The 20,928-nt window shown below is 38.0% G+C and overlaps 1 protein-coding gene across 3 annotated transcripts in view; it reads left to right on the plus strand.

Moving 5' to 3' along the window:
* Window positions 1–8,907: 8,907 nt before the first annotated feature.
* The window catches only part of LOC135470099 (spermatogenesis-associated protein 1-like), a 29,032-nt gene continuing 17,011 nt past the window's right edge, over window positions 8,908–20,928 (plus strand). For 2 of the 3 annotated variants that reach the window (XM_064748848.1, XM_064748850.1), the window contains exon 1: window positions 15,085–15,225. In XM_064748848.1, coding sequence (XP_064604918.1) covers window positions 15,169–15,225 — 57 coding nt within the window. In that variant the 5' untranslated portion in view covers window positions 15,085–15,168. Of the gene's footprint in view, window positions 9,006–15,084; window positions 15,226–20,928 lie in introns of those variants that run through there. The other variant, XM_064748849.1, reaches the window with a different exon arrangement.

Below are 20,928 nucleotides of genomic sequence, written 5' to 3' on the forward strand. Positions count from 1 at the left end.
ACATGGCTTCCGCCTTGATCATGTGACTGGTTGACGTGTGCGACATTTGGCCGGTAGTTGTCAAGAGTTATCGCCCCTAAGCCACATCTGTCATTTTGTCAATAAAGACTGGTCTGTATGATAACTTGACAAAGCTTAAGAAAACATTAAAGGAAACTGCTGGTTGATTCGTCTTGTTGAAAACAAAAATGATTGACATATAAAGCACAATTAAGTGAACACACGGCACAGATGCCGTTCGCCTGAAAACAGAGACAGCGGGAAAGGTTTGCATAAAGCATGGTCACCATATGACATGAAAAATATGCATGAAATGAAAACAGTCCCGGTACGCTAGAACAATAACATTGAGAATGGTATCCCGAAAGTGACATAGTTGTGTAACCGTGTTCCTGTGAGGACTGGATAGTGAAGTTACTAAATTCTACTTCCATGGCTCAAATTTTGCACCATCACTCGGATGTTTTTCTTTATTTGTGTCATCTATAAGCAACCATCATATTTTAACCGATTGGTGATTGTTTCATTTTTTTTCTTCTTTTCCTACTTGCTTTATTGTATGATTAATTAGTATTAAACAGGAAACTATCCTACTAGCAGATAGGCTAAGTTGGTATATACGATAGCATATACGGCTTAGTAAGGGTATGCGAATTTCGATGCTTAGGAGTAAATTCCAGTTTATTCTGTACTACTTTGGACATTTCCTCTAACAGAATAACCATAAACTGATTAGGAGTTGAATAGGCCTAGCTGTTTTGTATTAAGCTGATCTCAAAATTTTTATTTCCAAGGCAGGAAAAAGTGACAAATTATACATTGGAGGCCTCCGTGACTTCAAATTCTTTGTTCATAATTATAAGTTTCATTAGAAAATCCTCCGAATTATTGAAAATGCTAAATATTTCGAATAGCACTGACTGGCCACTGTACCTATAATCTTCTGAACAATGGGTTTAGTCAGCATATCTGGGACATATTAAGGAGAATCAGTTTTCTCTGGGCTATGCGCAGTTAACCTCAACCATATATATTTTAAACATGAATATTAGGAAATATATGAACATATATGTAGGCCGTCCTCACGCGGTAACCCTGCAAGGTCTTAACTGAAAATTGCTGAAAATTTCATCTTCGAGAAACATGTTGTGGATCGGGCTTGTAAGAATACGTTATCAAGGATCTCTGTATGAAGTGCAGGTAATGGCTGTCTTCCCTGCATCGTCAGAAACTGCACCGTATCCCCTTCTCTCCTAAATGTTGTCAGTTTTTATCTACTCTTTGTCTGTAATATTTTTATGTACTTTATACGCAGGGGTTTTAGGTTATTTTGGAAATGTTTCTTGGAACGCCAAGCATTCATGGTGTAAGAGTGGCATACGCATGCATGTTAGGCTTGACGCTAGACCCGCAGCGGTGGAGGAAGCCTCTGTCCCGTGGACGTTAGGTCTGGGGTTCAATCCCGAATCGAGTCATACGTATAAGACCACATCGATAATTTTGGGTCTACCTCTGCTCGGCATTAGAGGAATATGCCAAGTACTGGTCAGCCCGGTGTCAGTATCACTGTCAGAAATTTTGGTTCTTCATTGTTCTGCCGACAACCGCGTGGTTTTTTGCTCTCATAATTGGTTCCCTATGGTGTATATGTAATATAATCCAAAAGATTTGATTGCTACTGCATCGGTAAGCAATAAACGAAAAAGGTGTGAAATCTAACCGTTAGTGTTGGCTATAGGTACTCTCACGGTCGTCAGGTGGCGCTGGTTCTACCTTAACGGCCCTTTCGTGGGGCATGTAGAGAAGAATCAACAGTGTCGAAAGTGCAGTGCAGGCCAGTGACGATTCGCTTTAGTGGTCCACAGACCGTGTTAGTGCGTGGCTGGATGTCAAAGAATTCGGTGCAGCGAAATAAAGATTCACATTTGGTTCTTTGTTTGGTTCTAACTTTGGTTCCACCTCTGTAGCATGCCAAAGAACTTAGTCGGGTGTCTTGAAAAACCAACCTTTCATACAGAATGTGTGTGGGTGGCGTCATGTCTGGTATCCCTAGGTTGAGGCAGAACTAAGTAAATATGTCGCCATTAAAACCGGCCTTCTTCAAGACACACGACCGGCCCCGATAGCATGGTTGGTAGAGCGTCCGCTTCTGCAGGTAGTAGATCCAGAGTCAATCCTGGGTCGGCAGATGTAGTGCAACGACTGGTTGACTCGTATCAGTGTAATGGCTCGGGAGGGTCGGCTTATATACTTGCCCTCGGTAAGTTGTCTCAGTGAAGCAGCACTAGACAAAAGAGCAGTGGAAGTCCGTCCTGCATCAAGGCGGTACATTACATGCCCTATAAGGACTCCTTCGTCATGTGACTGAAAAATTGTTAGCATTCCAGGTACTCACTCACTCAAGGACACACTGTTGTGATATGACCGAAATAATGATTGCGACGTCAAAGCTGAAACAAAAGACGCTTAGCTTAGACGTGTTCTAGGGGACAAGGTAATCTTATACAGCAGAAATAATAACCTTTTGGACCATGTGAGATTCCGTGCGGTTGTCGTGATTGGCAGCTGCAGTGCATTTTACCCTGATAAATTGAACCAATCACAGATACCTTCCAAGGGAAAGCTCTCAAAGCTCAGTTTTGATAGAGCGAACATGTTGGGGTAAAACCAGCGTCCTTCGAGACCAAAGGCTGCTCTTCTACCACCAGACCAAATAGACATTGCCACTGGCTCGGTGTAGATATATAATTAGTGCACTCCGCCCTGGTACCTACTCAAATCAAAATCAAATGCCCTCTCCAGTATGACGAGAGTAATTAAAAGAAATGACAACAAACAATTAATCGTAATTACTTCGGACAAGGGGCTGGAAACAGGGCTAAACGACCACGGCCATTTTGTTGTGACGTACGTGCCTGACAACTCTATAAATGAAGTTTAAATCTGGAAATCTGAACAGGGAATGGGATACGTCATGTTAGAGAATCGTACCCAACGCTCATATGATTAAAAGGCAAAACTGGGTTAGGTTGACGCCCACAGAAATGGTCGTCCTTTCGGGTTGTAGAAACGGCTCGTGCGTGCATGATGCATTACGATTTTCTCAATCTGTGCAATTTTCCTTTCTACGTTTTCCCCCAGTGTTCATGTCTTGTTATATTTTGGGAATTGGAAACTGATCATTCCAAGATGTCTAATTTTCTGATTTGAGCGGGAACGATGTTTGCATAAATCTTGGAGTGGAAATTATTCCCCACTTATGTGTGGAATTGGAAATTGAGACAGTATAAATGTCTGACTTTATAGCGATTCGGGGTATTCGGGTGATGTTCGTATAAATTGTTGAATGACAATCTTTTATAAAGAAACAATGCAAAACACATCGTAAATTGCGCGAACAGAATGGAATGTATACGCAAGACTCAACGTCTGCATAGGACTGGTGAAGCCACCCTTCTCGCAAAGAGAACGTTTCCGGGGACAAGTAAAGCCTTTCTAAACTCTGCAGCCAATCAGTGACCTGTTTCGGTTCAGTTTAAAGAATATATATATTGATCAAAATATTTTGTTGTAACAAGGTTCACCTAGTCCAGGAGAAATGGCTTTTTTTGCGAAACACCTTTTAGCCTTTACGCTGTGAGAAAACACACCTGATCTGCACCTCCATCCCTTTTTAAAACTAACACCGATTTAATGCTCTTATTATCACCGATGGAGCCGGTGAAATAGTGGTGCATATCCCATGAGACTATCAGGAGTTGTTGAGATTTGAACTGTTAGTTGTGCCTTCATACAAAGAAAATCAATATTGACGTGTAATGAGTTTCCGCCCAAGACACGTCACTCTGTCACTTGATACATTCGCACTTGATGCCTGGAGTAAACCATACATCGAACATCCACATCGATATTTTCTTTTCCCCAGGGTTATTGATATGTATGCTATGGTGATCTATTATATGTCACGTGACATCATATGACATTATAGGTCACGCCGCGGAATTTATTCCCAGCTTTTGTCTATGAAATTTGGTACAAACTTGATCTAACTTTTATACTTACAACAAGTAAATTATATGTATGCCCCACCCCCACATGCCTACACACTTGACAAACGCCATACATTTAAGCTATACCGCGTGAGCCATCATAGCGGAATATATGCAGGTTAACTATTAAATGTAGAGTTCTAGACTGGTTCTTCACATTAGGAGATATATCTCCAAAGAGCCTTAATATACAAGTGATTCGAATATAATTATTACACTGCAGGGGATCTTTATGCTGTATAAGAGAAAATCCCAAGACGTAATGCTTTGAGTGATTTAATTAACAAAATTAAGAAAATTTATATAGAAAAAAAGAGGTGAGCCAAGATACCTGTAGGAAATCGGTGTGCCTGGTATTATTGACGAATTCACACACTTAACCTGAGCCTACGTACCCCGCTTTCCACGTGCACACCTTTCTCACTACCACTATACCGTTTTGCACGGTGTATGTATTCTCTATCCACTTGCTCATCATATGTGAAGTGTATCCCCCGGTCCATCACAGGGCTTTTGCTTTTTAACATTTCTTCTTCCACTCCCTGTTTTGATTTTCTTCTCCTCGCAATCTCACGTCCTGTTTTACACTACTTGCATATTCCTATAGTATCACACTTATATAGGGAAGCCGGTTAAGGCTTACACCTTACCATCGAACTATCATTCCACCGCGTAATAATGTATATTTATTAACCTGTTTCCGTGCACTTTATCATTTTGTACCACACCACTGAAATAAATAAATAAGTCATCTTGAGCCGCTCTTGTTTTAGTAAGTAAATTTTTGCTTATAATGATGAACATCTGTTTGACAGCTTTTGTATAGGATTACTGTAAATACAGTATATGTGTCCCTTATCTGAAGCATATCGTATGGCCTTGTCAACGTTATATTTGGTATTCTATATCTTGTTTTTTTTCCTTTTTTTTCTGGATCTTTGAATTTCTCTGTGACTTGTCAGAAAATCCAAACCTAGGTTGTCTAAAGTAGGCTACACAGCGCCGAAGACTGCAAGTATGCTATTATAATAGAAGAGTACGTGTGTATCTATGCATGTTTGGGATATTACGTTGTTCTTAACACTTTTTATAGCCATATCACGTGTGTGTACGTATACCGTGTCTTATGGTGCAAGGGTGAGTCCATGCTGCCAAAGTCCTGCCGCCACATATCATGCCCAAGACACCAGACATTACATGTAATCTGGCTCGCTCTGCAGATTATGGGCTATGAAGGACCTTGTTCACAGCCGAAATTCATCGATTTTGTGCGACCTTTACCCACGTAAAATCCCTCTCCCACGGGAGAAAGACGTTTCTCAGTTAGAAGGTGCGCGCGACCCAAAACTGTTGGCATGCGAGGCGGGAGTTAAATTCCGACCATGGGTACCCACCCAGTATCCCAGACTAGACTAGACCACTGCCGACCCTTACTCGACTTCCAGTCCGCTCCGCATTGTTGTTAAGCATTAGAGATAATAAGCGATCGATGACGTCTCTAGTTGAGAACGTGTTACTCGTGAGCAAGATGACCTTAAATATGTAGACAAGAACATTTTAAATTAAACCAGTACACAGCTTAGGCCTATATGTTCCCAACTTGGTCGTAGGTTGGAAAAGTTTCCTATTGTTATTTTCTCGCAATTTCAAAAGATAAAGAAACAGTTTTCCATTGTAAGGGACTCAGAAAAACTGAACTATATTGTAAGCAAAATACAGGTGTACATAATGTATAAAATTTTATTTGTTGTAAGATAGAATTAAACTTTAATTTGTTTGTTTTCCTGCACTTATTTCCCCTTGTGAGTTGTGTACGTTGTATTATAATCTCGAATCGTCTCTGTATTGTTCATATGGAATACAAGAAATGGCTTGTTCGAAGATATATTCATGAATTTATTGAGTCTTTGTTTAATAAAAGCCTCGCCGGACCCTTTGTGAATTCTGCAGTGTACATATACAAGCTAGATTAATTCGAAAATTCGATGGGTGTTGTGTGTATGTCATCTCATGTGCGTAAATAATTAATCGGAAGCTTCTGTTTCGTTGTTTCCTCACGGAATTCTGTTGGATTGTACTCCCTTACATCTGTGTTGACATTCGAGACTGAAGCTTGCCGGTTGACACGGAACACACCACCTCTGTTCAACGCAGACGGGACTACTTTCATAAACCGGAAGTTGAAGGATGAATTGCATGCTTGTAGAACCATATTCCTCTACGCTCCCTTTCCATCAGTTCCACCACTAGCAAGTTTGTGCAGAAATCTTGAACAACGCCGACGTCACTGGGATCACGGTGATGAGGCAGGAAGTTATATCAGAAAATACAACATCACAGCCTCAACTTCTATCAATAATTGGTTTTTGTAAGACGGATGGGAAGCTGGGGACCACGTCATCTTCTTAGTAACAAACGGCGTGGGTGAAGAAAACGGTCCTTCCAACGTTGTAGTTTTGGAAAATGCCTATTTTTGAATTTAAAATGGATTTGTATAATTTTCAGTATAATAAAATACACGAAAGGGTGGTCACGTGACCTCCAACTTGTGACCGGTTTCACAGAATGCTCATGCATTCTCTTTATCCAAATTATGTTTAACATGATTCCATATTATAATAGCATACTTGCAGTTTTCGGCGCTGTGTAGCCTACTTTAGACAACCTAGGTTTGGATTTTCTGACAAGTCACAGAGAAATTCAAAGATCAGCGAGGACACCAGTGATAAGGCTAAGCCTAAGCGAATCCACAGGGACACAGGCCCCAAGGGTCAAGCTTGGCAAGTGGTTACAGTGATGTAAAGCGAACGTAGGGAGCAAAGCGTGAGCTGTAAGGAGTATGGTGTAGAACAGCAAATTTATGAAAAGGATACTAATTTCATGGGAAGAATGCATGCGCATAACAGCTACGAGCAGATTCAGGTATGTATATACATACTGAACCTAGTATTTTAGTTATTTCTCAGACAAATATAAAACTACTCCACAGTAGGCCTATACGAGTGTGAAATTGTGTAGACATGCAGGTGTGAAAATACACGCATTTATGTCAAAACGCCCTGTTGTTTTTATTTGAACGCAGAAACCTTATCCATAAACGCGTTACATGTATATACTGGGACTATGTACACGTACGAAAACATAGCCCAGCATACTGATTATAACATCGACGTTCTAAGTAAATCATTTCCATGTTTTCTCCAAAACATTGGTGTTTTATAGAAAACATGTGACATGTGTTCTAGAGAGGTCAAATAGCCGTTTTGCCTGTCGGGTTTTGCTGTGTGTGCAAATAAAATAGATTCTTCGCATCTTTTGATGGTGAATTGTTCTTTCGTGAAACTGTTCACTGCATATATTGCGAAGAGGAGACTTTTTAAAGTTACATTATTCTAAGCTTTGGCCAAAACTAGCTTGATGTAGGTAAATTGTCGGCTGTGATCAGACCAGCCGAACAAATCGGGACAGATATCATTGCGCCTCATTCCAAGCGCGAGTTTACGCCTGGTGTTTGTCCATTGGCTGTTTATCGATTCACACAATTACTGGCGTTGTCTTGTTTACCTGACATGTGCTTTATATTATAGCATGCCTCCAGAAGGATATGGCAGCTCTGGATCGGTAAACACCCGCTTAGCCTAATTGGCTAGAATCGACCGTGAAATCTGATCATCTTGGATCGGTTTTCGTTCTAGTCGAGAAGGAGAAAGAAAATGACAAAGCCAGCTAAAAGTCTGTTTTAATCTGCTTATGCAATAGTATGCTACGCCATAAAAGGTATAAAAGGTATTACCAAGCGCGTGAGGACTTATTATTACGTGTATTTGTATCTGTTTGTGATCACCTTCTATCAGCACTAACACGACTGAAAACACCGACTTTTGATGTTTAATGTCCATTTGGTGTTGTTCATACAAAACTGCATTGGTATTTATAACAAATGTGTGTAACAATGCACACTGAGAAATCTGAATGCTGACGTTGTGAAGTGCATACCTATAACGTGGTGAAAGAGAGGGGTCGAAAGTGTGGCGTCCCCTTGTGACAACAATTTCGCTCCTGTGGCACTGATCTGTATCAACTTCCTGGACAAGCATATTTCTTTTCATTTATTATCTTTGAGTGGTGTCGTCTTTCATCAACAGTTCGGTGGCGAATATCCAGTCATAATATGTCCAGGTCCGAATTATCAAACATATTAATTGTTATATATTGCTCTTCATAGAAATGTGGGTGTATTTACTCTGTTAACGCGATAATAAATCTATCCTCACTGACGTCAGTTTATCTAATTGTCTCCTGTTGACATAGCGTTTAGCGAACCTGAAGTATTAGTGGCGCTGGCCATTTTACAGCTGTTCGTCAATATAACGGTTTTTACCTATGTCAACAAGATACTTAACACTGAATGCTTGCCCTTCAGGTAAACTCAGACACGGCGTTAAAAGCATTTCATTTTCCGTGGACCGTTGAAATCCTTGGCGTGGACTACTTGCAGGCCTATATACGGGTATATCTGGTATCTCGATCAGTTGTTATTGGTGCCAACACAAGCGGTTGTCAGGGTGCATCCGATTAGCAAGACGATGTCGTCCCATGTACCTGATGTTTAGCTGTATAACGGTAAAACACTTGACACATTTTCGCGGTCCATTCATTCGCGGGCTTATACGCACTTTTCCACCGTACATTGCATCGCTAATTGCATTTAACAAAGGTGAATCACCATTGTAAGTTAAACGACAGAAGTACAGAGACAAGCACTGTTTGGATCACATTGTTGGTTTTCCGGATAAAATTACCAGGTGAAACAGTTATCTGTTTGCTTGTTTCTGGGGTATATTCCTTCGATTTTACCGTTGACACCTTAAAAGAGAGATTTAATCACCATTGTACAGCGATAACAGCTATAACATGAGCAGACCTATTTTGGACCGACAGCTGACTAGTGTTCAGGTAAGTTATTTTAACCATAGATGACCTATTTTATGTTAATTTATTTGATTCGTGCTTCGTGTGATTATTGATTTCAGGTTATAAATCAAAATGGAATTTTCATGGGTAATATCTGAAATCAGCCATCGATATATGTGATCGTTAAAGTTGTCAAAAATGGTCACATATATACTTGTCGGAGGAGAGTGATTTACTCTGGATACTCCAGAGTCGTCACTGCGTATGTTATAAGTATGAAAAAAAAATGAATATGGTGGTAAGCACCTATACATTAAAAAAAGAAGCAATAGCCCCGTTGGCGTATACCGCATACTTGTGGAAGAACACTGCTTTTAAAAATAGCTTTTAAAAGTGTACTTTTAGTAAAAATCGCCTGGTATAATGAGGCATCATGATGGTTCAGTGAGGCTAGACGATGCTTTAGTGAGGCAGCATAAGTTCAGTGACATCATGATGGTTCGGCATGCTAGTTCATTAAGACAACATGATGGTTCGGTGAGGCTTCATGAAGCTGCAGGAAGGCAGACTAATGGTTCAATGGGGCAGCACAATAATTCTTGAGGCAACTCAAATGGCTCGGAGAGGCAACATCATGCTACAGTGAGACAGCAGCATCGTTAAGTGAGACAACGTGATGGTTTAGCAAGACAGCATGAAGGTTTAGTATTAAAGGTAGCTTGATGGTTCAGTGAGACAGCATAATAGTTCAGTGAGGAAGGCACGGTGGTTTAGTGAGTCATTAAGAGGATTCAGTAAGATAACATACTGGTGCCGTGAGACAGCACAATATTTTAGTGAGGCAGCGCATTGGCTCAGTGAGTCAGAATGAAGGTTCATTAAGGTATCATGGTGGTTCAGTGAGACAGCACAATAGTTCAGTGAGACAGCCTGTTGGTTTAGTGAGGTAGCATGTATATAAATCTGGTCATTGACACTCTCATTTGTGTGCATCAGTGTGTGACAGAAATAATTTGGTCAATGTTCCGTGCAAGAATGTGGATTTGTAATTTAGCCATGTGGGGTATATCCACTGTTTGTTTATTCTCTTGACAGTTACAGGCATTATTTTCGTCCAATCAGCTTGCCCTCAGCTGTCACAATTTACATGGTAGAGATTGATTTTATAATTGCTTCCCTTTCACGATGCGTTTCAGAATAACAATACACTTAAAACCGCTTTCCGGCGACCTTTTTTGTATTATTCATCACGCAGGCGATTCCACCATTCAACACTTCCGACAAAAATATATGGGCCGTTGTTGGCCTTAAGGGAAAGTGTGGGTGCAACAACAGTAATTAGGTTAATCAATATCAGACTTGTTAGAATCATTTTATGGTGGCAAAATATATATAGGGTTTATTTGTATAAAATTTAGAAGTGGGGGCAAAAGATGTAATTCTTTTATTAAGTAAAAAATCTTATATTGTATTTCTAGGCTATTGATTTAAAGTTTTAATTGTTGAAATAGAAAAAAGACTTTCTTTTCCGCTTCAACTATACAAGATGAATAAATCAATAAATAATATACCAGTGCCGGTGAAGATATAAATAAAGGAGAGGTACTGGTCCAAGCATGATTGATTGCCATGAACATCACGTCGCCTAACACCAAAATGCAACAATGTTTACATTTTATAACAAAGCTGTGGTACCCACTGAATTAACGTTGCTCGCACGATAAATTCGTTCGAACGAAGAAACACCTGCAGGCATTTTGAAACATTTACCACAAAGCTGTGGCTGTGATTGACAGACTTGATTGACAGCTAAGGAGGTAACGTCAAGTATATCATGTGACGTACATGTAGCAGCGGAGAAGAGCCTCGAGAATGAAGGCGTAGGTGAAGAAGACCTTGTTTATAACATTGTCTAATGTATACGGGTGCTTGCAAACAAACCAGTAGTTAGAGATGTCTTAATGGCATGACTTATTATTCTCCCGTTTTGAAACGCCTTTGATTGTGAAGTCACTCTTCAAAACCGGTTGATAAAGTAGAAAGAATTTGGTTTGGTGGAGTAGGTTTGTCAATAAGTTATTATCTATTGCCCATTCCAGTCGACGTCACGATATGCACTGCCTAGCCAAAATCATCCAACGATTCATTCAGTCCCAGGACTCAACAATGTCTTCATCTCGTCATCCAACCATTTAATTTGTAATGAACGAAATCTGATGGAGGATAAATCTGATTGTAGGGCCTACCCGCTTTCATTATAAATCTATCATTGACTCATCCAACTATGCATACATATTTATCAAAGCAATTTTGTATCACTATAATATTTGCCCCAAAAAGTTATTTCTTTCATACAACACTAGCAAAGACAGAATTTATAGAGAACAGCCACGTACAGATCATTTAACATATAGACAATTCCGTTCATCATACTCATCAAGCACATATCCTTACACAACGATGAATGTGAAACGGAATATTTTCTATGACTTAGTTTAATTATAAAAGGCTACGGAAAATGCGAGAATCACGCAGGGCTGACGAGCGTTATGTATAACGTTTGACACAAAACCACATTTAAGTACGTGCGTACTTAACTGAGAAACTGTCACGTCTCGTTCCGTCATCTGTCAACATGTAATAGTGTAATACAAAGTTGCAATTTGCATTTACGTACACGCGTACTTGAGGAAAGGCAGAACAAGTGTAATCGTCGTCTGTTATGCATATAGGCCTATTATTTATTGAAGGGAATTGTAAGAAACAACACATGAATCGTATAAAATCTCAACCGCAGTTGCAGACCAAAACGTTATTTGATTTCATCGCTAAATACTGTGACATAGCAAACTACACGTTCCACCCAATGTAATCAAATAAGAGCAGTAACTGTTTGTAAGTCTCTGTCCTCGTCAGTCATGAACTAATCTCTACTGTTATTTCTGAACATTAGAATCTGTACTTCATTCAGAAAAGGTGCTCCACAATAACGAACAACTTTCTGTATAACTGATATCCCTATTAACATGCTTATACATTGAGTTAGATATTACAAGACTACATGTGTATATATATATTCCACAACATGTAGCACATGTAGTGTTTATGCACAGCGATAAATATCAAGGAGGGACAACGGTAGTAATTTAAACATGAGAGGAAGTTTGCACAGACATTCCATGCGTCCAGTGTCTGTTAGTGTAACTGATCGCCTGTTTTCATTATTTACCTAACTCCTCACTGTATACAGTTTCTTTTTCAAAGTGCATAATAGCCTATATATTCCACATTTCTGCATGTAAAGTTTTATTTGCTTGATCATTATTTAGTGTGACGAGGGGTCCAATCAACAAATGATGGAGGGGAATCATGAAACTTCCTTGTCTGATAATTGAATTGAGGCCACGTCTCGGATGACCTATATATAGTCCTACAGCACACGGCTACGACAAGCTCATGTTTTTTAATATAAAGTTAAGTTTCGCAAACATCATTCATCCTGGCAAACGCCTTGAAAAATGCCTTACCGTGCACACATCTTTTTTTTAAAAATCTTTTTCAGTGCTGTTCTTTATTTTCATTTTTCATGCTGGTGAGCTACATCAGTATGCTATGTGTATACCCAACTAAGCCCAACAGGTTTTACATAACAATTGGCTTTGTTTTTAACATTTAAAGTATATGCAGTCGGTATTTACAGTATATATTGCCTCTATATGGGTAATAAAAACGCACAACCATATCCTTAAAATGCAGCACAGTATTGTCATTTATGTATTTCTCTACTTTTACAAGTTTACAAAAAAAGGTATAAAAGTACAATTTTCTGGTCTTCCAGTTTACCTCAGAGTATAATATAATAAAAGACTTGCAGCATGTACAGAGAAAAAAGGCAGAGCAATAATGACAGTGTGATAATTAGCAAATCTTACCACTGGTGAAATATGGTCTATAGGCCTAACACCTGTCAGTTTACCTCATTTAATGTTTTATTCTAACTGCTGGTGCAAATGCTTAAATAGTAGCAAATAATACGCTCTCCTAGTACCATGCAGAATTATAGGTCAAAAATACACAGTGTTATGTACAGTATAGATGTTAATTGCAATTTCTTAGACGTCGCTGGTCTAGAATAACTTAAAATGCTGTGTTGTCATTAAATTTAACATGAAATCACATTAAAACAATGCAAATGTACTAGGTCTCGCAAATGTTTAGTCCAGCAGAATAATACCATGTTACCCCCAACTGTATACTATGTATAATTTATTTATTTATTTATAATTATTTGATTGGTGTTTTACGCCGTATAGTTCAGAAAAACGCCGGTCGTATTATAGGACAACTCGTTTACGTATACATGTATAACTTACTCGACGATCACAGGTGAGAGTCACGGCTGGACAACACTGTGTACCTTGGATTTTTTTTCACTGACGTATATATGGATGCCTTAAATATTATTGTGTAATTCCTGCTGCATATAATCTGAAGTATATAGTTTCGTTTATTATATATATTTGTGTAACAAAGCGCTGTTGCATTAAATAAATTAGTGGACGCTTTTTTTTAAAGAGGTAGTTTAATGAGTTGCCTATATAGTATCAGTGTTTCTTTAATAAGTGATAAGATCAAAACACGCAAATTCGCGTGACTGCATGTAGACCTATGCACCTGCTATGAGTAGATCGAAATGACCGGCTCGTCTTTATATTCTTCTGGATATGTACGAATGGCCAGTAATGTTAAGCCTGGCCTCGATCAACACCTATATAGCTACCAGAATATAGAGTTCCGTTATATAACCATTTACAAAATGGTAATTTATTAAATGTTTTGACATAACGCCAACATTTTGTGCACTTTCTAACAAACCCTGTCACACCGATTCCGTGTGGAAAGAGGGGTGAATAGCAGGACCTCAACCCTTTTGGCAAGCTGTTTGGGCTTAAAATGTAACTAACCCTTGTGGACCCGGAAAACAGAACAGGTCTTTTTATACCTCAAAAGACGTTTTTTTTTTTTCATTTTGAGGGCTGTGTGTTCCATGTGACATGCAGTTGCCTGTGCTCAGTATTTGACAGCGTTGCTGACGATGCTGTAGGTGAATATTTTGAACTAATAGGATAGAATTAATGTATAAGAACTGTATATTTTATATGATAGTTTTTTTTTTTTGGAATGTTTGATCTTATTTTGGACGTTATCTTTCACGATGTCGAAAGTTTTCGTATTCTCTCAGGCTCTCGTCAGGACGCGGCTAAAATGCTGTCGATGTAGCGTTAAATCCTGATCATTTATTCTTTCATTTACTTCTCTTTTTATACCATATGTCTATATAGTATAACATCGTCGCACTGTATAGAGCCTACCGATATGTATATATAGTTCTATACAGATGCTGATGTCTACGTACATCAGTATATTAGTCAGCTTCGATCATCACTTAATAAAAATTGGAACTTTATCTATAATAAGGTTTGACATGCATTGAACGTTAATTTATTTTGTATGTTAAAAAAAACCTCATCTGTGTTTGAATTAACTTTTTAAGCATGGACCTGAATACATGCTTGTTATCACAACAGGCCTTCACAGTTTGTAACATTTTGTATACTGACAGCACAACAACATGGGTTAATGTTTCGTATGTCGCTGTCCACTTCAGGTGAATACATTGTTCAGTTTGTATCTCTGGTTTCTAGGTGTCTCTGCAGAGATGTTTTATTTTGACTAACTTATCAGTGATCATCCATACAAATGGCCACGCAGCTGGATCCATACATCGACCCGTTTGTGTGGCACTGAACACATGCAGAAAACTCTTATGCATTGCTTATCTCAGATTAGATTTTTCCACGGAATAGTTGTTCGAGTAATTTCGTGCAGTAGTTGTTGTCAGACCCCATCGATTTATATTTATCTAATTTGTATTTGTATTTCCCCCTCTCTTTTTAACGGATTGGGCACGTGACGAATCGCGCTGAGTTTTGGCCAACTCAACTGTCAATATTTGTCAACGGGGGTTATTCCCCTTAGTGATAATGTCAGCATTTGTCACGTGGGGGCTGTCATTTGTTTCGCCTGGAAACCAGCGCGCGCTCTATCGACATGATCACATAATTTCACGGCCTCATCGATTGCTTCCAGCTCCTAGCCTGTGCCTAAGTTCTGATGAAAATTGAACTAATGTAATTGGAGCAAAATGAGCGATTCAAGGAGTAGAATTACGGATTACAGAAGCCGTCCCTCTTCCGAACAGGTGAGACTTTGATTATGGTTGACGACAGGTGCGTTGTTGTTGACACGATCTGTTCTGTAGGCCTCTTTATTTCACACTTGTACAACCCTAATCGAGGCGTGAATAACAGCTTTGGGTGTTCACACCAGCTAATAGAGAGTGCTGGAAAGCCTGCTTTCGCCGCTTAATGATAGATACCCCGATTATTCGAATTCTGTATAGTCAGTTGAGTTCTACCTGAATTAGTCGAGTTTCAAATGTGTGTCGACGCAAAAACGTAAAGAAAAATAAAAGAAAAAACACAGCTAGGTTCCTTAACATCTAACAGTCACCTTCTGTATACCTTGAATTTTGATAAATTGGTGGTGTGAGTGTTGGTGGAATTATATACTAACAAAACCACCTGACATATACTGGAAGTTTTTAGTTTGGACTTTTATTGACAGATTAGTGACAGATGTATATAGCATATAATATCATCATGTACTATTGGCTTATTTATTTCATAGTACCAATTTCTGGCCCAAGAATTTAATAATATACTTATGCATGCGTTTAGTTCTAGATGTCTACAACATATCTGCTATCTGCTATTTATATTGTCAGTGTTAAACTTGCAAGTATTAAATCTGTAAGAAGGTGATTATTTGGTGTCATCAAAAATCTGCTGTTACAGAAATCAATTATAGTTTAACTTTTTATGTTAATCCTAACATCAATTCTGAATTAATGGTTATAGTTAGGTGAATGCATATGCTGATTTTTCCACTGAAATTTTTGAGTTAGATTTGTTGGGTGCGAAATGGGATCCTGGCTGTTTCCAGTGGTAGTAGTTTCTCTTTTGGATAATGTTTTCAGTGCATGTACTAAAAGTGGACAATTCGGACAGCATGTAACATGAAGTGTGGTGCCCCCCCCCCCCCCAACCACCTCCTTTAGCTTGATGTGGCAAGTTCAAGGGTTAGCATTTTTTTTTATTCCATTTATCTTTGATTAGTGTTATATGTAGCTTTTTCAACTTTAGTTTATAGGGTCAGGTGTTAAGCACGGGTATTGATGAAATAGTCCTTGTTTAAAAACATATTATCTTGTACATCATAAATATATCTTTGGTATGAAATGAATTAGTATGGAACAGTTTGAGTAGCAAATGTCTTGGAAACCAACCTGAGTCAGTTTTTTGTCGGAAATGAAAGGACATTGTGTCCGATGCTTACAAAATAAAAATGAAAAGTGAGAGGATTTTAAATGTGAACAGCTTGAATCAGTTGAATTATGTGCTTAATATTAACTTACACAGGTAGTTTGTTGATGTCAGTCATTCAACATCATCTCTAATGCATTCGTTCCTACAAAATGAATTTAATATATAAAAAGTGAAAGAATTTGAATCAGAACAGTAATGTCATCATTCTATTGACATTGGAAAAAAAATAAAACTTGGGTACTAGAGGCGTTACTGTGTGTTGTGTGGAAGCTTGCTGTAAATGTGTATAATATGTTTAATTGCACCAATATCAAGATTAAAATGTGTTTTTTGTGACACCTCTTTCCTTTGGTTTCTTTTATAAAATCGCTTCTATGTTTGGTCTTTTAGAAAATCACTTTCTTTGTTGCATATTGTCAAGGGATGTGTTGACCATGTTATGTATGTGCTTTGGTTTTTTCCAGTGCATGTATTGTGTTGGTTTTGTGACCCAACAACAATAAACAAATCTTGTGTCATCCCTTAGAATTCCATGGCCTTTGCACATGTACTTTCCTGCCCAGACTGGAGTGGGCAAAGCTCTTCTGTACAAAATTGTTTGACCAACCAAGACTCCTATTAATGGAGTGCTTTCTACAGCTCAAGCTATGGTGCTTTGTATGGTGACTTGAAGTACATTGCACGCACTAGTGTTGATCAGTCAGCAGGACTATATTGCCCTCCCCTTCAAATATTTGTGTAGGTAACAGAGTGGCAAACCCTTTGTCACCAAAGACTTGTCAGTGACCACCCTGCCCCTTTGATTTGACAGTTGTGACTGACCCAGCATTTACAACAGGCGCTACTGATTGTGTTCACATGCCTCACACTTTTGCTTATAGACATGTCCAACCATGTTAAAAGCAAAAGTATGTAGTGTCTACACATTGTCACTGGTTAGCCAACCTCTTTCTTTACAGATAGTATAACCTTAGTTTTTTTTTTTTTTTTTTTTTTTTTTTTGGAAGAGGGGTGGAAATAGACTTAAATAGCCACAGCCATTTCTTTCTCACATGCTTGTTAACTCTGTGGATGGAAGTTTAACCTGGAATTCTTAGGAGGCATTAGGATTCGCTGTGTTAGAGATACCAGAAATGTGATATTGCTCTGTGCACACATGGTTAAAAGGCAAAAGAGGCTTTGCTGACTGATCAGCGGAAAAAGCTGCTCTCTCAGGTGACAGAAGTAAGTGGTTAAAATTGAAAACATGATGGCACTTGATTTTCTCAGTATGTGCATTTTACATGTAGCTCATTTTGAACTGTGATATCTCAGTTATGCATCATCACAAACATGGCACACTTTATAAACTTTGTGTAAATATCCATACATGTAAAAGCAATCTCTGAGCCAAGTATATATAATATATGATATATGCAAGATATCACAATACAGAAACAGGTCATGATCTAGTCATAAACCTGAGGTTTGAATTTGCACGCACACAGTGTATTACTGTACACTTGTACAAAGGTTGTCATCTCATAAGCCAGATCTCAGCATAAAAAGAAAACATAATGTTAAGTAAAGGCTACATTCTTTGATAAAGATATTCAAATATTTCTGGCTGTATTTTTTATTACACTTGAAATGATACAACTTCTTCCTTTAAATATGATTACTGCCTAACTATATCATTATACAGCATTTTTGTTTCAGCTTTAAAGTTTCAACTGTTTATATTGGGGATAATAATTTATTTGTTTCTTTATTTGATTGTTTTTCAGTACCACACTTAATAATTGTCTGTCAGTTGGTCTGGCAGGTTGCAGGTCTGTTTGTCAAGTGTGTTTATATCCAACTTTTTAACTTTATTCATTCACTTAACTAGAGGACACATAGCGCAAGAAGACATTGACTTCTTATTGCATGTCACAGTTAAATTTCAAATTTACGCTCGCTTTTTAACAGTGTATGTACGAGGCATAACTTTATAAGGATTGCGTGGCCATGTACTTGCATGTGTTTTTCCACAGTGCTTTGAGACCAGCTTTCCTCTGAAGGATTAGCTGTTGTAGATTATATTGTGGGACTGTAAAGTTAAATCAGCCATTGGGATTAACTGTATCTGTATGGTAAGTGTGGGGATTATCAGCTAATCTCAAAGCTAACAATCTTATGATTAAGTACATAAAGTAGGCATGTAGAACATCTGTTAACAGTGTAGCTTAAATGATTACACCATTGTTGATGAAAAAAATCAGAGCTTAGCTAAGCTTATTTAAAATTGTACATCATAGACACGCTGTTGTACGTGCTGGTATACAGAAGTTGTAAAGTATTCACACAAAGTATGTGAATGAAACAAGAAAGCAAAACAATAGCTCACTAAGAGATTTTAAATCAGTAAGGTATAAATTTATTATTTATTATTAAAGTTATTTCTTTGGGGTTACCAGTTAATTCAGAGTCGAGCTGATACATGGTCAGCAATATACATCAGTGTTTCGTCCCACCACAATGTTGACCACAGTTATATAAGTGAAAAATTCTTGAGAATGGTGTAAAACACCAATCTAATAAATAAATAAGTCACAAGACTGGTATTACGATATAAATATATCATATTTATGTGATATTTGATTGATCTTATGTGTAAATATACCACGTTAATAGGTACATATATGCTGATGGACTGATAAAGCAGTCCTGCGTATGTTTCTCAAAGAGGCTGAGTTTGGATACCAAGTTGTGTAGGTTCAAAATTAATGGTTAATAGCTTACACATGGATTGTAATAGTGCTGTTTTATTGATTAGAAGCTCAGTCAATATAAATCACTTCAGTTTAAAACACTTAATGTGATTTGATTTATTGATCATGACCTGTGGAAGGAAGGATCAGCCAAGTGGAAGGAATCAGCCGGAGTGTGTAGAAAGCTAATTGTTTTAGTTCACGAAGTACACTCGTTGATTGATGAATATGACGTACTCTATAACAATACATGTATATAGTATGTCAGCTTTGATTGGATAGTCCAGAATCAAAACTCACGGTCTGTGTATATTGAAGTGTTTTTTATAAATATTATTGACCACATGGACTAGTATTTACCACTTTGTATGTTAAATACATGATTTTTGAAGATGCTTGCCACTATTAACACATTATTAGGGACGGTGTAGATATGTAAGTTTCTCCTAATTAAAAAATGAAAACATTAATTGAAAACTGAAAGCATTGACCTGGATTACATACTGGTATACTGCTGTCTGCTTTTGTTCCTCTGTTCAAGAAGAAAAATGTACTGGACCCTGTCGCATAGAGACTTGACTTGTTGGGACTTCTTAAATGATGCACCTCGGAAATCATCCAGCTACCTGTACATGTACCTGTTGTGTGTTGTCCTGAATTTTTCGTGTGTATGATTTATGCAAGCAACTTATTGGAATTTTTTACCAGATGAAACTTCCTTGGCATGATGTGTTTACATGTATGTTCAGAATGCAGAATCCATTTTTATAATTTTGATATAATTATTTTAAATAAAGTCAGTATAAAATGAATAATCAGTTAGTCATAAACAGTTGGGACTAACTTGGCAGAAATGATCATCTACATTCATGTGCATGCATGAAGTTCAAAGTACATGTGGAGTGATTTTGTATTGTGTATGGTTTTATCTCATCAAATCATCATGTTGTCAGAACACAATGAAAGAAGCTGTGTAGTGTAACAAGGTGAAAATTATGTCATAAATAAATTTTGATTTCATAATTATGAAAGGTCCTAAATCAAGTGAGCGCCATCTTTGTTAGGCTACAAACATGACAAATTGTATTAGATCATTGGACACATGTCCAGTTGCATGCTAATAAGCTGGTTAGTAGATTAATACTTTCAGTGAATACATCAGGTATATGCTTACTCAGTAATACTGTAGGGCTATGGATTTTTAATCTAAGATTAAGAAACCAGAGTGGATGGAATTTGATACTGTAGATTATTAAATCGAATAGAAATGGCTCACATGTACTTGGCAAATCTCCAAGAATTTGAACTTTAAGGAAATACAATCTAGGGACTAACGACCTGAATGGTCAAACCCTGACATGGCTTTTGCAGTATATCAATTGACAGAGAGGAGTTCATGTGTGCGAAGACATTTATTATTGTGCTGTTAGATGTCAGTTTGATAATCCCACTCATGAAGTGGGGTGTCATTTAAGGAATCGAGGTCAATTCACTCTGTTATGGTGATTATACACAGGAATAGAATGGCAGTTGAATCTTAACGCAGGGTGCCTGTCACAAATGTACTGATGTGTAGATCTTCTATGCAGAGTTTGAGTTTTTCATGTACACTTGTAGTGTGATCACTGTCTCATCCTATGCATGTTGCATTAGTAAATATGCCAGATAGCTGTTTTGATTGGTGACTCAGAACGCCTGAGCGTAACATGTCATAGGTAAGATAAACAAAAGCACATGATCATTAATGCCTATGGTACAACATTACAGGCTTCTGCGATGGCCAAG

Source organism: Liolophura sinensis, chromosome 7 (assembly GCF_032854445.1).
Source record: "Liolophura sinensis isolate JHLJ2023 chromosome 7, CUHK_Ljap_v2, whole genome shotgun sequence".
Lineage (NCBI taxonomy): Eukaryota > Metazoa > Mollusca > Polyplacophora > Chitonida > Chitonidae > Liolophura > Liolophura sinensis.